At 49.4% G+C, this 17,645-nt stretch overlaps 1 protein-coding gene across 1 annotated transcript; it reads right to left on the reverse strand.

Annotated features, from left to right (window-relative positions):
- Window positions 1–295: 295 nt before the first annotated feature.
- On the reverse strand, window positions 296–17,446 carry cand1 (cullin-associated and neddylation-dissociated 1). Its single transcript, XM_061807420.1, has 26 exons — window positions 17,131–17,446; window positions 15,694–15,769; window positions 15,551–15,618; window positions 14,862–15,016; window positions 14,674–14,797; window positions 13,542–13,629; window positions 13,305–13,473; window positions 12,317–12,422; window positions 11,529–11,674; window positions 10,697–10,848; window positions 10,467–10,607; window positions 10,244–10,385; window positions 9,318–9,526; window positions 9,064–9,232; window positions 8,905–8,994; window positions 8,615–8,768; window positions 6,899–7,136; window positions 5,731–5,919; window positions 5,499–5,642; window positions 4,730–4,865; window positions 4,466–4,642; window positions 4,232–4,327; window positions 3,997–4,166; window positions 3,571–3,735; window positions 3,385–3,492; window positions 296–1,154 (listed from the first exon to the last, which is right to left on the reverse strand). The coding sequence occupies exons 1-26, from the start codon at window positions 17,196–17,198 to the stop codon at window positions 930–932; spliced, it is 3,705 nt and encodes a 1,234-aa protein (XP_061663404.1). The 5' UTR covers window positions 17,199–17,446; the 3' UTR covers window positions 296–929.
- Between the last annotated feature and the right edge of the window lie 199 nt (window positions 17,447–17,645).

The raw sequence follows: 17,645 nt of genomic DNA on the forward strand, positions 1-17,645 counted from the left end.
GGCAAAAATCAGCTTTTTTCCTCCATCCCCATCAGCACTGAAATATTTCACAAAGGGTAACACGCGACTCGGAGTGGTTGGCACATCCGGATCACGGTTCGAACCTTGGCCCCAGCTTCTCCATGCTCGCTTGGATTTTTTTTCACCCAGAATCTTTTGGCGATATCAGGAAAAAAAACAATGCAAGCAGGAGATTCAAATCCCAATCTGTGAGGCAGGTGTGCAAACCACACGATCGGCGCGTTGCTCGCGATGCCGATCATTTGCAGAAAAATAGGACACGTATGGGAATATGAAGGCAGGCAGAAATGGGCCTTTATTTTTTTGTTTTGGGCGATTGGAACAGTCCGGTCAGCAAACAGAACACAACCACGGTGACCACAAGCGTCCGGTCAGGACTGCGAACACGCTCCAACGCCGGAAGCCTCCCTTTTCCTTCCTTTTGAAGAAGCCGAGGTCGGGGGCAAGTTTGTGCGTAACTCAGAGGAAACAGAGTAGCCGACAGGTCCGAAAAAAAGGACCGTCCTCGGAAGCATCCCGCAGGTCGCCATCGCAAAAAAAAAAAAAAAAAAAAAAGATTAAAAAAATAAAATAAAATACCTACGACGCAAAGCTAAACTCCACCGCTTCAAGCAGGAAGTGCGACCAGTCCGTGGATCAGTCCAGAACACGGCGGTACTTGTTGTCCGTTTGGAATAAAAAAAAAAAAAAAGAAAAACAGGAGGAGCTTCCAAACTTGTCAAACATCTTTGTCCGCACGACTTTTCCGAACGCCGTTTTCAGTGCAATGCATGATGGGAATAACTGATCATGAGGAGAATGTGTCAATACGTGTGCGAGTGTGTATGGATGTGTGTTGTCACGGAAACATGCCCCAGGTTGTCGCTGCGGCAGCGGGGATGTCGGCAGCCTGTCGCGTCGCGTCCGGTCTAGCTAGTGTCCATGGACTCCATGTTAGCCGAGCCCGAGTCCCGCTGGACTGAGTCAAAGATGGCTGCCAGCTCCTGATTGGACGATATCTGCGACTGAAACTCAGACATCAGCGGCGACTTCTCTGCCTCGGGGATCGTCAGCAGCGCCACGACCGCTCGCATCGCTGAACGCTTCAGCTCGTCCTGCTTTTCGAACTCCTGCTTCACGGAATTGGCCTTCACCTGGAACACACGTACGAATATGAAACGGAGATACAAACGCGCTATTTACACACACGGACAAAGCCTACAAACCGACATCACTGAGTGAGCATGAGTCACACAATTTTTGCTCGCAAATTTTGAAATGCTTCAGGGCCCCTTTCCCTCACAAGCTACATTTTTTTTTTTTGCTGTTTTATGGAAGCAAGTAAGATCATGAAAGAACAAGAATAGCTTGACATTTCCATTGAACAAATTATCTTGCAAACCCAATCAAAAGATAAAGATTACCGGGGGACATGGGACGGAGCTTTAATATACATGTCATGAAAATAAAATGTTCGTGACCAGTGTAGGGTTGGGTACACTATATTGTTTAAAAAAAAAAAAAAAAAAGCATGCTAGCACATCCACAATAAACAGGGGCCCAAGCTCAGCGCTTTCCATGTTCATATTGGGGGAGCCATCAAGTTAGCTACGAGCTGCAGCCAACGCGGCTCAGGCCAACGTTCGGTGGCACATTTGATTCATGACTAAACATCACCTCCATGGCAGCCAAGAAGAGAAGACAAGGAGTCATTAACAGGAGAGAGAAAGCCGTTAAAAGTCCCAAAAGAAGAAGAGCACACTTGCCACAAACAGTCCATCCGACTGGAACCGTGTTTTGAGCTTCCAGAAACTCGTGTGGCGCCATAGAGCTGCTCTCCCGTTGGCGATCGCGTAGCACCTTCCTGCCATCGCATTGGCTAGGAGGCATGTCAATCTTTACCCATGATGCTTTTCGTTTCCCCCGGACACTCGACTTTCATCGAATCACGCTAACACACGTTGGCAAAGTACAACTTTTTCCAGAGTTCGTGGTTTTGTTTTTACAAGTTTGTTCATTTTTCCCCATCACGGGCCACAAGAAACTTTAGCGGAATGAACTTGTGTACGTGCGTACGTTTAGAAATGTGTTTTCTCTTGGCTGTCAAACGTTTGCAACGATGCCTTTTGCTTGTCCCTCAGCCTTCTCTTGACAGTCGCCCAACGCCAAAGGGAAATGAACGGAACTATGATTCTTTACATTATGCAGTTTGAATGCTTATTTCTGGCGAGGTGGCTCGGGACGGATAAGGCTATTTACATGTAAAATGCGCTTCCACTTACCCAAAAAAATTCACTTGACGAAACGACTTCCAGAATGGATTAATTCCATACCACTGTACATGTAGAACAGAAGGGGAGAAAGGTTTTTGAAAAGTGTCCATTCAGCTCGGTCTGCAGGTCTTCTGTTGTGTTCATATTTTTTTTTTCCCCCCTGCTTCGACCAACGGGGCCGAGTAGCGTGTACGCGCCACAGCAGAGTAGCGAGTTTGTCGAGATGGCGGCGCGGACACGCAATCTGCGTCACGCTTTCTCCCCTGCAAGCGATCACATAGCGACGGGGCGCGTCGCCACACATCTCGCATCGGAGAGAGGAGATTGTGACTGCAGCAGCCGGCGTACGATGGTATGTTGACAACTGTAGCTTTCCAATGCAACATCTCCGGTGCATAAAGCCGATGACTTGGAGCGCGTTGCTGACCATGTGGTGTTTTATTGACCACAGAAACTTTGCTTCACCCGACGATACGCAACGTTAGCATGTAGCGAGCGAGCCTTTAAAAAGCAGACAGTTTACCAGATTGGATGTAAATAACCAAGGGAGCAGGACAAGCCAATCAAAGCCATCGCAGTGGTTCCGAGAGCCAAAACGATGACAAGTATGAGTAGTCACAACTGTTAGCAGGGACCTCAGACTTGTTCTGTTGAATGAATTGCAACAGCCCTCGCGTACGTTTTGCCATCTGACTGAAGAAAACAATTCCCTTGTCCTGCCTGTCACAAGAAGCCGCTGACCTAGATACAGCTGCAAATAGAAATATTTCTGATTCATTTAAAAAAAAAAATACTAATAATTACCATTCAACAACAATGATAACAATGTGAGCAAACTGTGAGTTTTACACCAACCGTAGAATGGATACAGGGATTCGTCGTGATTGTAGAATAGAAATTCATGACAACGTGAGAAAAGCTATGCAACTAAACAGTAGGCTGATCTAAGAGTTTCATTCGTGCTCTGACCTCAAGTCGCGAGTCACTCCAAAAAACACACACAAAGCTTTGGTTCACATCCAGGATGAGGCAATCTAAGCGTGAACTTTGTCTCTACCTGCAGGCGACCTACGATACTGCAACTCGGACAAGGCCGGCACCCAAGCGGTACCTTGGTGGTGCAGGTGGCTCTGAGCGGTTCGACCAGTCGGTCCAGCCTCTGCAGGACGGCGCTGGGACAGAGCGAGGACAGGCGAGCCAGCATGAGGAAGGTCAGCATCTGCAAGGGCGACACGAGAGCCGTCGGGTCAAGCGCAGCGGCGACGCTCGCGGGTGCCCCCGCGCGACATCACGCCACCTTGATGTCGTAGTGGTCCTTGAGGCCGTCCTCCACGTGGTTGAGGAAGGTGAAGATGTCGATGCGGTCCAGGCAGCTATCCAGCAGCGTGTACATGCACTCGAAAGCCGCCTTGCGCAAGTCCAGCCCGTCGTCAACCGTGTGCTTGAACGGGCCCATCTCCACCTACGTACACGCCCATCAAGCATCATTCATAGGGATGGACGCAAAAGCCTTCAAATTACCCCCATAAAAACAAACCAAAAAAACCCCACAAAGAGAAAAAGATGACTGACAAAATAGACTTTTGAACTTCCTCCCTGCCGTGGGCAAATTGTGAATTGCGTCGCTTTTAACTGGCGTGGTCCTCTCAAGTTGCCCGTGCAAATGAGCAAAGCTGCACGCTCAACTACTGGAATTAACGGTTTCAATGCGCTCACGTTTTACCTCTCGGATGAGCTCCTTGCGCACTTTGGTCTCATTGTAGAGTTGCGGCAGGACGGCGTCCAGAAGTTCCCGGATGAGACTCGGCTTGTTGTGCGCCGCCGAGTTGAACGTCACCAAGGCCACGCGCCTCACATTCAGGTCGGGGTCCTCTAGCGTCTTCAGGAAGTCACCTAGCGCCCGTAGACGCGTCACAACAAGCTTTTCGCGCAGCGGGGACGTAACCGCGGTAACGCACCTATGCAGTTCTTCAAGAGCGGGTCGATGGGCTGAGGTTGGTCCGAGATGGTGAACTTGACGGCCGTCACCACAGAACTTCGGGCATATGATGAGCCTGTACGCACACGCAGGCCGTGATGTCAAGGCGGGTGTACGCCCCACAACGCGCGCGCGCGCGCGCGCGCGCACACACACACACACACACACCACACACACACACACACACCACACACACACACTCACACACACACACCTGAAAGCAAGTATCCTTTCAGTCTGGGCAGCAGCGTCTCGGGGTTGATGAGCGTCAGCTTTCCCAAACACTCGGCCACCACGTTGCGGGTTCCTTCCTCCTGGCATTCGCAGTGCTTTAGCAGCAGCGTCCACACCGACTCCACGTACGGTTTCAAGCCCGACACAGACGCCGAACCTGAAAGCGAAGTGGCGTTAGAACCCACCAACACGCCACACACACACACACACACTCACACACACACACACACACACACACACTCACTGATGATCTCCTTAAGCGAGTGCAGCAACAAGTACTGCCGCTTGGACGAGGAGATCTCCTGCAGGACGAAGGGCAGATATTCTGGAAGGTTTCCCACCGCGATGCTGCCCAGAGCGTACGACGCCGCTGACTTCACCTGAGAGAGGCAGAAAGACAGTTGTGAGCCAGGAAGTCGACTGGACGGGTGATGACCAACCTGTGTCATGTGAACTTCAATCCATAGAATTATACTTCATTGGTCCAAAAACCATCATCTAAGATAAGGGAGTTTTTTCCACCAAGATCATCCAATTTGATGTCTTTGAGTTGCAAGCACAAAGTTGGAACATGCCCATGTGAGGGTTTACAAAAGGTTAAAAAAAAAAAATACTGCATCATAAATTCATTTTCCTCTGCATTGAATGACTCAGTGATTTCTATGATGAGTTGAGACAATGAATCAATCGCACTTGAGTTCGAAGCAGAACACACCCAACTGCAATATGACTGTTTGCTCCGAAGACCCTCAATGAACAGTACATAGGGTTAGGGTTAGCCACAAAAGCTGTTCAACTGATGAGAATCAATGAGGTCTTTCCTGCACGTTTTTATAAAGAATTTGACGGAGTGTACGTATGTAATCACTCATAAACACATCCCAACAAATGTTTTGTTCCGATCAATCCGTGGCCACAATTCAAGTCGCATTTCGAGGCAGCGTCGCCGCACTGACTTTTTCTTCTTTCTGCCGTCACGAGCGCGAGGAAAGCAGCCGGCCGGCGGAGCGTACCTCCTCACTGGAGGACGAAAAGGCGTCCAGGATGACCGTCTTTAGCTCCACTTGGCCGCTCAGGTCCACGTGATGTCCGACCTCGCCCAACGAGAGCAGAGACAGCAGTCGGATGGAGTCAGTGGAGCGGCTGTTCTTCACGTCCTGACGGCCGCCAGCAGGCGCGAGCGAGAATGTGAGTCGGGCTCAGAGGCGACACCTGTCGAGGACCCGCTGGGGCGGCGCCACGTACCTGGATGAACTGGCCGACCACGGCCGGGCCCTCGGCCGGACACGCCCTGGTGAGCGCGGCCACGCATTTGGCGATGGAGCAGTACGCTTGCTTGTGAGGCAGCGCGGCGCTCTGGGAGTACACCGGACCCGTCAACATCCGCAGCAGGTCCATGTAGCCCAAGCCGGCCGTGTCCGTCGACACCAGAGCCTGACCGCAAAAAAAGAAGGTAGTAGCAAATGAACGTGGCGCTTGAATTTTGGTTGGGTTTTTTTCCCACATTCACTAAAGATACTTTTGCATTTTACACCAGTAACCGGTTAGAAGTTGGCCTCACAATTCTGAGGACCGAGGTACGAATCCCAGCCCCGCCTGTGTGGAGGGTGCACGGCCTCCCCGTGCCCGCGTGGCTTTTCTCCGGGCACTCCGCTTTCCTCCCACATCCCAAAAACAGGACTCTAAATTGCCCGTACGTGTGATTGCGAGCGACACTGTTGTCCGTCTCTATGTGCCCTGCGATTGACTGTCGACCAGTTCATGGTGTACCGCGCGCTCCCCAGGTCGGGGATGAGATCCTGCCCTAAATGGAGTTCACGTAACTTGGGGTGATAGGCTGAAATGTGACGCGGACTTTGTACGGATCCGTTGCGGTGAAGAAGGAGCTCATCTGAAAGGCGCAGCTGTTCGTTTACCAGCCCATCTCCATTTCTCCCCTCACGTTTGGGTCGTGAGCAAAAGAACACGCGACCGATATGAGTTTCCGAGACAGGGTCGAGAGCTCGGTCATCCGGCAGGGGCTCTGAGTCGAGCCGCCGGTCCTCTGCATTGGGAGGAGCCAGACGAGGCGGCCGGGACATCCGCTCCGGACGCCGAGGCCCGGGGATGCCCGGGGACTCGCTGGCGAGAATACATCCCTTCCGGTTGCCTGGCAATGCCTCGAAAGAGCTGGAAGGGAACAAAGTCTGGGCTTCCCTGCTAAAGCTACTGCCCGCGTGACCTGATCCCAGATAAGCAGAAGAAAATGGATGGATACTTGGATTAAGTATACAAGCATTGCTTTTTAAAAAAAAAAAAAAAAAGGAATAATTGCACAAATTGCTTTATGATATTGCAATGCCTTCTAAATAACACTAATGATGTCGAATTATTGCTTTGCCCCATTTCACAAGACGCAGTGTTCCACACCTACCTGGTAGAAGTCGAGCATGGCGGCCAGCGCGCCGCCCTGCAGCAGCGGCGACCGGACGAGCGCGATGAGCTGCGCGAGGATGTTACCCCCGCTCAGCTGGCCCAGCAGCGACGGGTGGGTGACGGCCAGCGTGGACAGGAAGCTCAGCGCCATCTGAGACACGTGCATGTCGCTCTCCGAGATCAGCGGGGGAAGCTCGGCCAGCACCGCATCCACCATCGCCGGCGTCACCGCCGAGCTGAAAACGACGAGGCCCGGGTGAGCTCCGAAAGCGCCCGCATCCGGGTGTGGAAAAACGGTTTCCGCTCAAAGACGCCATTTGCTGCTCACCGATGTACAAATGACTTTGGAAGAGACCTCTTCACAAATGGGATGCTCGGACCTATTAAAAGGTCTCATCCAGAGGACCTATATTTTATTTATATGTCACACAAATGTAGCGGATTTTTCATCATAAAATTAGCGGCAAAAGGCACATTTTCTTTGTCATCCGAATTGTTCTAGTTTCAAAGCGAGGCCCCGTTGAAGCCGCTCCCGTCCCGTGTGACGTCACGCCAAGACAACCCCAGTAAAGAAAATGGCTTCCTACACAAGACAATGAAACCCGCTGCGAGTGGGATCTCGACCAGATAGACAGCAGTGATGAACAAGTTTTCATGGAAGGCTCTGTGGAACTGCAGAGGAGGAATTTTCTTATTCTTCCCGCGTTCAAAAAAAACACCCCATGCAGGTGTAACCCAACCGTGTATGGTCGAAGTTGACGAATACAACGCAAGGACGGGATTGGGCGAGACCTGACGAAGTTGACGTGGAATTTCGCTCCCAAAACACAGACCGGTAGCTGCCTCAAGAAATCTACGTACACCTTGTTGCTGAAATAATCTCATTCAAACACGTTTGAACGTGTGATGCTGCTTGCACACAACAGTGAGTCGAGCGACCGAGTCGGCGTATAAGAAAAATCGAAATCTTCGGTATCGTTCACATGTTTATATTTCCATGCATTTAGTCCGTATTTGAAATAATGCACCGAAATCTTGAGAGCACCAACTGCCAGAGTCGAATTTCAGGAAGACCTCAGCGTCACAGTGTCCAAATTTGGGAACCTTCTAAAGTTCACATGGATACGGATATTAGCTGACATTAAAAAAAAAAAAAAAAAAAAATATATATATATATATATATATATATACACACACACACACACAGTATATCTGTATCGCTATTGTACTACCATTTAAAACGAGGTAGATCCTTGTCAATACTAAACAATTGAACACATACGTACTTGCTACACGCTGAACTAAGATTCTAGTTCTCCTGTCATCTTCTTGAAGCATCTCTAGACAACTAAACACCTTTTCGGGAGGGTGCCATTTACTCGCAGGTTATCTCAATTTTGCAAACTGTCAATCTGAAGTTAATTCCGAGTAACGTTAAAAAGACACTTCACATTTTTCAAACTATTCAAGACCTATGAGATTAAAAACCTTTACAAAAGAGTTGATTTTTTTTTTCATTTGGCGTATATATACACTCTTAAAACAGGATACTCGGAGGTTCTTGATCAAATCTGTCAGCACTTTCGGAGTTGTCTTTTCCGAAAATGGCTGCCATCGAATGAGTTAAAAGACCCCATTTCAAAAAGCTGTTGCCTTGCCCTGTACCTAAGAATAGATTGTTTGCAAAGTCTTTGCTCTTGGTTCCTTTCCATACCTGTAGTTCCTGAGCAGGATGTCGAGGGCGGCGAGGGTGCAGAGTTTTAGCGCGCGCTGGTTCTTGCGCAGGAAGGACGCCAGGATGGGGATGGCGTCGGGCAGCACGGGGCACAAGTCGATTTTCAACGGGGACCCGGCGATCAGCGTCAAAGCTTGATTGAAAAAAGCGACAACAACAAAAAGAAATAGTCCAAGTTAAGAGCTGCAGAACATGCCTTTACCATGTAAACTGGAATGAATCAAGCAGGACCATGAAGGGCGCTCATTTGCATGTGCCGAAATATTCACCTTTCACCGTGGTGAGACGCGTGATCTCGTTCTTCAGACGTTCCAAAAAGATCAAGAGCGTGCCGTGAAGCTCGGTGGGGAGGTGGTCGCCTAGGAGACAAACAGGAAGTTGAAGCACAGATGACAAACCGTCAAGCGGGCACAGCGGGGATCGGTTACCTAGGTTACAGATGATCTGTCCCATGCAGGAAATGGCACGTTCTTTGACTTCCTGGTCGATGTCGGCGGCTTTGAGCCGTCGGATTGTACAGCTGAACAAGTCGTCGATGTAAGGGGAGGGGTCGAAGGCGTCCGAGCCTCCCGATTGGCTGTCTAGGGGTCTGATGACCTGTCAGATCCAAATCGGTACGACGCGTCAGACGCGGGCACGCGGGAAAAGGTCAGGATGGCGGCCAAAGGCCGAAAGCCTTCACCTTGACGAGCTGCTGCGTGACGAGCAGAGCCTCCGAGGTGATCTTGTAAAAGGGGTCCCCCACGCAGGACACCACAGGGGAGACCAGGGCAGGGACGTGGGCGTGGAAGGCGTGGGCGGGGTGCGTGACCATGATAACGTGGAGGCAAGCCAGCGCGTCGATCTTCAGGTTGGAGCTGCTGGACTTGTCGTTCAGGGAGAAGATGATCCCTGCAAAATAATATTGTACAGTAGTGGTTTTTTTTGGGGAAGGGCGCCCCTCCCCCCTCCCTTTGGGAGAGTAACTTTTTTTACGCGCCCTCCACCCCGCCACTTTCTCCCAACGGGACGTGGGGCTCGTACTGAAAATTGCGGTGACAGTTTGAAAACCATTGTTGTAGAATCACAGAAAAAAAATGACTTCCTCTTCTCCAACCACTGTAAGGACAAAGAAAGTCTGTGACTCTTGTAACAGCAACAGTCTAAATGTGCGCTCCGCCATGTTTGTTCGTTCTCCAAGTGACTGATTGGCACGTCAGTGGCGATTTGCATTGTTAGCATGAAGCAAGGCTCACGATCCCAAAGCAAAGCTATGTCGTTCTCATTTTCTGTTTGGAAATGTCAGCTGGGAGTGGCATGAAACAGCTTGAAGCTTCTTTTTTGACTCCTTCTTAACTGTATGCCAAAGTGCTCCTACTGTAACTCCTTTGAAAAGTCAGACACACCCTGATTCTCGAGAAGCGAGTTGACCATTCGGCTCTCGTATCTCAAGTCAAAAGAAAAAAAGCAGCCGCGGGGTAGCTCTTGTCTTGAAAACTCCAATGACGGTATCTATGCATAACAGATGAGAGAAGATATGGGGCGTGCACCGAAGACTCCCAATATTTTTGAATAGCACCTTTGCGTAGATTTGAGCCTGGAAAAACCCTCAGCCCCGCCGGCCGCTACCTGGTACGAGCACGGGGATGTGCTGAGTCAGCGCTCCCGGCAACACGTTGACCAGCTCCGTCAGCATGTTGAAGCAACACTGGCGGGTCTTCACGCTCTTCTCCTTCAGCTGCTTGTGGAGCGCCTTCACGATCATGGCCACCTGGGGGCGCCGCACGCATGAGCGCACCACACACAAACGGCGGCGCCATTGCCTTGGGGCCCATTTGTTGCACGAGGTCACCTGACTCTGCAGCATAGTGAGGGGCGTGTCTCCCTGCTCCATGGCGTCCGGGTCGGCCAACCAGCTGTGAGCGGGTCGCGTTTGCTTGAGCAGCGACAAGTATGCGTGGAACACGTCCGCCTTCACGTTCTCCTCCCTCTCCTGACGGCGAGCAGACAAGCGCAAATTAAGTCGGCCATCCGTTTGGGGGAGGGGGGGGGGGTGCGGTTGGGGGTGGGGGGGGGTGTTACCTTGAAGCGGCAGACGAGCGCGGGGGACACAGAGCGGTAGAACTCGGGTAGCATCTCGTGCCTCGTCGAGACCACGGCGTCCAAGCACTTGGCCGCCGCCCGCCGAACTTTCCAGCTCATGTCGTCGTCGTCGCTGTACTCGTCGTCGCTCCCTGAACGTGCAAAGTGGGCAAAAAGGCCACAAAATGTCCGTGACATGACAGGATTTAGGCACAAAATTGGGGAGGGGGGTCTGCTTTCACGAGAACAACAAAAATCAGAGAATATTTATTGGTTTGGACAATTGAAGTTAAATAATGGGAAAATAGTTTGAATGATACGGAAGATTAATATGCATGGGAATGTCATGCAAAACATTGAAAAATTGCAAAACGTGAAGTTTCACAAAGTTGTCCCAATTGTGGGAAAAGTTTAGAAATGTTGACAAACAGTTCGCCTGAAGTCGTAAATTTGTTTGATGTTGGAATGGTTAAAAAACGGTCGACACATGCGGCAAAAAAATTGTGATGCTAAATGCTAAAAATAAATACAGTCACCCCAGCACCTAATTGCAGACCAGCACTTGCATTTTTCCGCCCCTCTGCTCGGTTCTTTGCTCAAAAACTCACAATTTGCACAACTCTGACGTTGTTGATGTTTTTTGCCCTTTTCATGTTCAAATTCCAAAAAGTGGCACCAGAGCCCGAGATGCGCAAAGGGGGGAAAAATGACTCCGGGATTTGCAGGGGATGACTGGGAAAAAAAAAAAAGAGTTTGGGTGCACAAAAACGTGGCCATGGATAGAGGATGCTTTAAGAGGCGGAGCCACAGTCACACGTCTCCTCCTCCTCACCTTGGTAGTCTTCGTCGTTTTGCTCGGCATCCATTGCATTGTCCTCCTCTTCCTCGTCATCAAAGTTGTAGTTGGGGTCATAGGTCAGGTAGCGCAGGCAGATGGATATGATGGTGGGGACGTGGGTGTACACCTCTTTAGGACACCTGAGCAAATGAGATCATTTTTGGGAGGGGGAAGGGGACACACGTTTTCTCATACTCGCTGACCAAAATGGATTGAAATTGAAATATTTACAGTTAATTACAATGAGGTGGGAACCAAGTCTCAAATCAATAAGATGACTTTTTCACTACATTTCCTTCGCGTTCATGTTGCCAATTTGAAATACATTTGGCGGGGAGTCGGATAGGTCAACGTTCACTTTGGCCGGTGGCATAAAGAAGTGCTAACGTCAGAAAGTATCTCAGGGTCTTAGGAAAAAATATAAATTTGGACAAAACTACAGACTTGGACATACAAAAAGATCGGCCTCGACAGCGTTTACAGACGTGCAAAAACGCGTTTTAGTTTTTTGCCTCACGGTCTGAAGCCAAATGGGACTCGAGCTCTCCTGTTTTCATGTCAGGAAACTTTTGACCTTGAAGAAAACTCTCTCAAAAATTCTCTTTCATGATTGTGGAATTGAACAAAATTAAATCATTTTGCTGATCGTGACTCGCCTGTAACAGGTGCAGTTTAGTCTTATTTGAGCTCAGAAAGTGTGAGACAAAAAAGGAAATGTGATTTTGCACAGTAAGTTCAGGACGTAAATTCATCAGGAGTGTACTTATGGGTTGTAATATTACCTCCTGACGAAGGACTCAAATGCCTGGATGCAGTACTCCCTCAGCTCGTCGTCGTCCACATTGCAAAATTTGACCACCAGTGGAATGATCTTTTCCAGGTATTCGCCTGAGTGGACAGACAAAACTACTACTAAGTGAGCATTGTTGTATTGTGTAGGGGTGTCCTGATCCGAGGTCCCGTGTTGGCAAATATAAAAAAAAAAAAAAACAAGGATCTGACTGGATACTCAATCTGATTTTACTTTGCTTTTTTAAGCAGACCATTCCAAGCTTCGCGTGGACCGGGTGCAAATCCCACGTACGTGATCACAACAGCAGCTGACGTAGTACCAAGCGGTGAGAGTGATCATTGTGCTCAAAGTTGTTTACTGACGCTTCCGTTTCAGTTAAGCTAAATACACCAAATTCACAAAACTCTTGAGCTCAAAGCCAACGACGTACCATGAATATAAAAATTCACCAACGCAACTAAATTCGCATCAAACTCACAGCACTTCTCTCTCTCAAAATAATGGAAATTGTGACAAACACTGTGTAAACACACAAGCAGCCAACTGAAGAAAACACTGGTATATGTTCTTCTAACTCTATAAAACACAAGTTCTAATTTTAATGTTGTTTGTTCCAGCAAAAGGAATCTCATTGCGTGCACCTGACTGGCCCTCAGAGGTCAAGACCTGCACAGCAACTACTGTGTCAGCCATTGCTTCAGAAGAAATGGGCTCATTTTCTACACCCCCCCCCCACCCCCCCCATACCTACCTACAGTACGTACTGCTGCTGCTGATGGTGATTGTTCTCTGAGTAATATCACTTGATCAAGGCTGTTCCAGCATTCCAGACTACAAAGTAAGTCAATGATGCATGATGATTGCTGGAATCAGATTAGACTGATTTCGGTATCGGCCAAAACTCAATCACGGCTGCGACATCGATATCGGATTGGAAACCAAGGCTGCAGCGGGTGTGCGCGCGTGTGATGGCTGACCGATTCTGTGTCCGGCCTGCCTGCTGATGGCTGCCGTGCACTGGATGTACGTCCTGGTGGTGGACATGTTGTCGTTGCGTCCCAGCTCGCTCAGCAGGTGCTCAATCAGGTCGATGAAGACCAGGTTCCCGCATGACATGACCAGGTGTCCCAGCGCCATGATGGTCCTCTGCGAGGAAAAAGAACGAGACCGTTACCGTGGCGACACCCGCACGCGACAACGAGACCTTTTCTTACCTTCCTGACGGCCAACCTGGGTGAGGTGAGCTGAGGCAGCAGGCAGCTGAGGATGGAGGGATGGAAGTTGACCAGCAGCCCCCCCTGTCTGAAACGCACAACGACAGCAGCAGCAGCAGCAGCAGCAGCAGCAGCAGCACCGCGTTAGACCAATAAGCCGTGCACCAATCCATTCATTCATTTGACTATCAGGAAATTTGTGGGGAATTTTTTTTCTTCCGCTTTGACGTCCAAACATCTGTGAAGAGAGAGGAGCTAGTTTACAAACACACGGTCAGAGTTGACGAATCAGCAATTTGCTCACTGACACACCAAATTGTCACGACGCGTGAATGAGAGCGGGAAGGCTTGCTTGTTTCTTTACGCTTTGTGACTGGCTGGCGACCAGTTCGGGGAGCCCCTCGCCACCTGCCCGAAGATAGCCGGGACCGGTCCTAACCTCGAGCACATCCGCCACCCTCGTACAGAAAATGGATACCGTGCTAATTCCGAAGCTATCGTGACTTAAGTCGCAAAACACCGCAATGGTGGTGCAGTACACTTGCCAGACGGGAAGAGTCCAAAATGAACACTCGGCGGAAGCCAAACGTTTTCAAAGTGCTCCTCAGCGCGCTGCGAGTAGATGTTTGAACTGCTGAATGTTTGAAAGGTGAAGTCACAGATGATCACTTTTGGCTGAGTTATGCGTGTGTGAGAAAGACTGTAATGACGTGCACTGTACTGTATAATCTGTCTACATGTCCACGTGGAAAAGTGGACACTGTGAGTGACTTTGGGGAGCCCAACTCGTAGTGCGGCGGCACGCGTCCCGGAGCCCAGAATATCGGAGCAGGGCGTGGGCCACTTCCGATCACAACCAAGCAGAGATGTCCTTTTCCTGCTCCGTTCCCATTTGCAAGTAGCGGGAATAAACAGCATCCTTGGCATAACGTTCCATTTCCAATTTGACCACTCAATGCGGTCAAGAAGAGGAAAAATAAGAAAAAAAAAAAAAAAAAAAAAAAAGAATTTTGCCTTTCCTTTTTTTTTTAAATAGCGCCACAAATGGTTCTGCCCGTTTGGACAAAGAGGACAGTTTTCAAAGCGGAAGCAAAACATCTTTATCTTTTCTCGGATATGCCGGTCCTCGTGCCTGCACAGCATGTCGGCCATGATGTCCAGCGCCTCCAGCTGCACCGAGACGTCCTCCTGTTTGGCGATCGCGCTGGTCAGGCGGCCTGTGATCTTCTTACACACGCTGGCGGCCAGGGCCGAGCCTGGGAAGGAGGACGGGCGTCAGACACGACGTCACGAAGATGACGACGACGGCGGCGGGCTCACCGCTGGAAGCGGGCGGCAGCTCTCCGATGACGGTCTTGAGGCCGATGGAGGAGATGTCACGCAGCTGCTCTTTGTCGGACAGCATGTTGGTGCAGAGCGTGTCCACAATGGTCTCCACTTGGTACTCCTTCACCTTGCTCACCAGAGGGCCCAGGCTACCCCCGACACACGACAATTACTCAGAAGGACAAGAACCAGACAGACATCCCCAATTTGTGGGAAAATTGCACGTGAAATCTGAGGAACTCAATCGAGGATTGTGGAAGCAAGAGGCCAAACTTGCATTTGTCTGGCCGTGGAAAATGTGCAATCATGAAAAACAGGGACATTTTTCAAAAGGGATCATTCTGGCCTCGAAAATTGAAAAGTCTACCCCAAACCTTGCCCTAATTTGGCAATTTTCCGATGAAAGTATGGAATTGCGGGACTGCTGAAATTTGGAGGCAGTGCGACCAAGTCAAGTGGAGCGAAAGATAAACTTTGGAGTTGAATGTCCCATCCGTTTGAATGTTGTTTTTCTTTTGGAAAATGAGGAATTCTGGGAAAAGTTTGAAATTGGAAATGTGAACAAGACACAACCAAATGCTCTTGATTGCGCAAACATTTGCAAATTTAAAATGGGTGGCAAATGTCGGAGGGAATTTCAAAATCAAAATGTTTCGCTCGTGCCGTCTTTTTCCGGAGTTTACCATTTGACGGCCAAATTCTGAACTTCTCCATTCTTGTCTTCTAGCAGCTTTAGAATCATCCTCACTACCTGTCAACAACACCACCACCTGTTATGATGACGATTCGAAATGTGACAAAGACCTAAAGTGGTGTTTGAACCCACCTTCCTCTCGCTGTCGTCGTCCAGTTTGATGGAATCTTTTTGCAGTTCAGTCATCAGGTCGTTTGTGGCCATGAACCTGCACGCCAAAACAGATTACGGTTCGCGCCCGTACGCGTGGAATGTTCTTGAAATCATGAGAAAAATATTTGTAATATACTTTCCAACAAGAGTTTCCAGGTGTCGTCACGTCAATTCTCGACTTATTTTACAATGTAGTAGTAGCAGCAGCTGTGTGGTAATTGGCTTGTTTTAGGAGAGGATTTGTCACATGCTGCATGGGACCCTCAGGGCACACCGGACACATGACGACCAAAATTGGTGGATGCCCATTTTTTTTTTTTTTTTTTAATATATTGTTACATGTGGGCCTGGAGCAGATAAAACGATTTTTAAATAAGGAAGATTGTGTGTGTGTGTGTATCAGGCCTAAGTAGCTCAGACAAATATCTCATTTGAAGTGAGCACCAATCCACGCAGCACTTCAACACCACACACACACATGTACATGAATCCCCTGATAACATGCAAATTAGGATCCCTAATGGCTGACGTTGTTGCTTTTCTTGTCATGTCACCTTTGTGACTTTCGAGAACATAAAAACAACCACGACGGGGGTAAATCAAAAACCGTTTTAGGGTGTGCGTTGCCGATGACCGACACACGATTTGTCATGCAAGTGAGTGAGGCTGCCTCTGTGCCATCCTCGTGCTCCATAGCAGAGCGATTGTCAACACAGCTAATTGTGCTAGTTGTGTTTGTCGCATGACGCGAACGCACACAAGGGGGACATGACATCACATGGACGTTGTGGCAGTCCTCGCACTTCAAGCGTGACGCGAATTGTGACTCAAAAACAACGCATTGAGTCTGTAAAAATCAACTCCTAACTCACTTTGCATCCCCACGAGTTGTGGGGGGGGGGGGGGAATAACCCTTAATGCTAATGTGGGCAAGATGGTCCGCACCAGAAGACGATTGACGGGCGCCGACTGCAGTAATTTGACTTCCTTACTTCTCCACGGCTTTGAGGCTGCCTCTGTGACATCACTGCGTGGCTGTTCGTGTACACCAACTTCAGATGACAGCATGTTAGCTGCTAGCATGATCCAAGTTGCATTGAGTGCGGAGTGAAACAAACAGCTAACTAGCCGCAGCTAACTAGCACCCACTGTATGCGTGCGCGCATCTCACTATTGATCGTAACCACGTCGTGGGGCCACTTCACGCAACCAGAGATCGACAAATGAGTCATTTATGAGAGAAATAGTCTTTTGTTCATAGCCCCGACGAGACAGGTGGGATGCTAACTGCTAGCGTGCTAAATCCGGTGGGGCCTGCAAAATGCGAGTCGTCTCGCTCGCTCTCGGATCTTGCTCGACTTCTATTTCAAGCACACGCAGTCAGTTAAAAGTGACGTCCGTGGGCGGTCAATTTACCTGAAATCTTTGTCGCTGGAGGTCATTTTCTCCAGCAGGTTGGAGATGTGATACGAAGCGCTCGCCATGTCGCTCGTAGCAGCTCTTCGGTGTGGGTGTGTGTGTGTGTGTGTGTGTGTTCCGGTTCCGACTTTTTGTGTGTGTGTGTGTGTGTGTGTGATTGTGCCGCTGCCGTGGCTGCCTCCGCTCTTTGGCTTTTCTTTCTTTGGTTCGTCCCTTCTTTGTAGTTTTCTTGTCCAGCGGCAGCGACGGACTGCTGGCGGCTCGGGGTGTGTTTCCAAGTGTTCGACGGAGCCCCCGTTGTCACTGCAAAGGGGCGGGGTTAGGGTAAATATTCGCCACGTTTTCAGAATCAGTTTCTTTTTTAACTTTAATTTCAACCTCAATGCCAAACCATACATGCATGTGGTCAAACATTGTGAGCCTAGCATACATCTTTCGACGAACAGTCTTGCATACACTGGAAATACCCCAACAGGTACGATGGAAACGAGATGAGAGGATAAAGCATGAAG

This window comes from Syngnathoides biaculeatus, chromosome 20 (genome assembly GCF_019802595.1).
Source record: "Syngnathoides biaculeatus isolate LvHL_M chromosome 20, ASM1980259v1, whole genome shotgun sequence".
NCBI classification, from domain to species: Eukaryota; Metazoa; Chordata; class Actinopteri; order Syngnathiformes; family Syngnathidae; genus Syngnathoides; species Syngnathoides biaculeatus.

Bases quoted from the DNA above. Each gene is read 5' to 3' on its own strand.
- cand1 (XM_061807420.1), bottom strand. From the start codon at position 17,198: ATGGCGAGCGCTTCGTATCACATCTCCAACCTGCTGGAGAAAATGACC. The intron at 14,798-14,861 runs GTGAGCCCGCCG...CCTCCTTCCCAG, and splicing joins GCTGCCGCCCGCTTCCAGCG to GCTCGGCCCTGGCCGCCAGC. The intron at 5,643-5,730 runs GTACGTGGCGCC...GGCGGCCGTCAG, and splicing joins TGGTCGGCCAGTTCATCCAG to GACGTGAAGAACAGCCGCTC.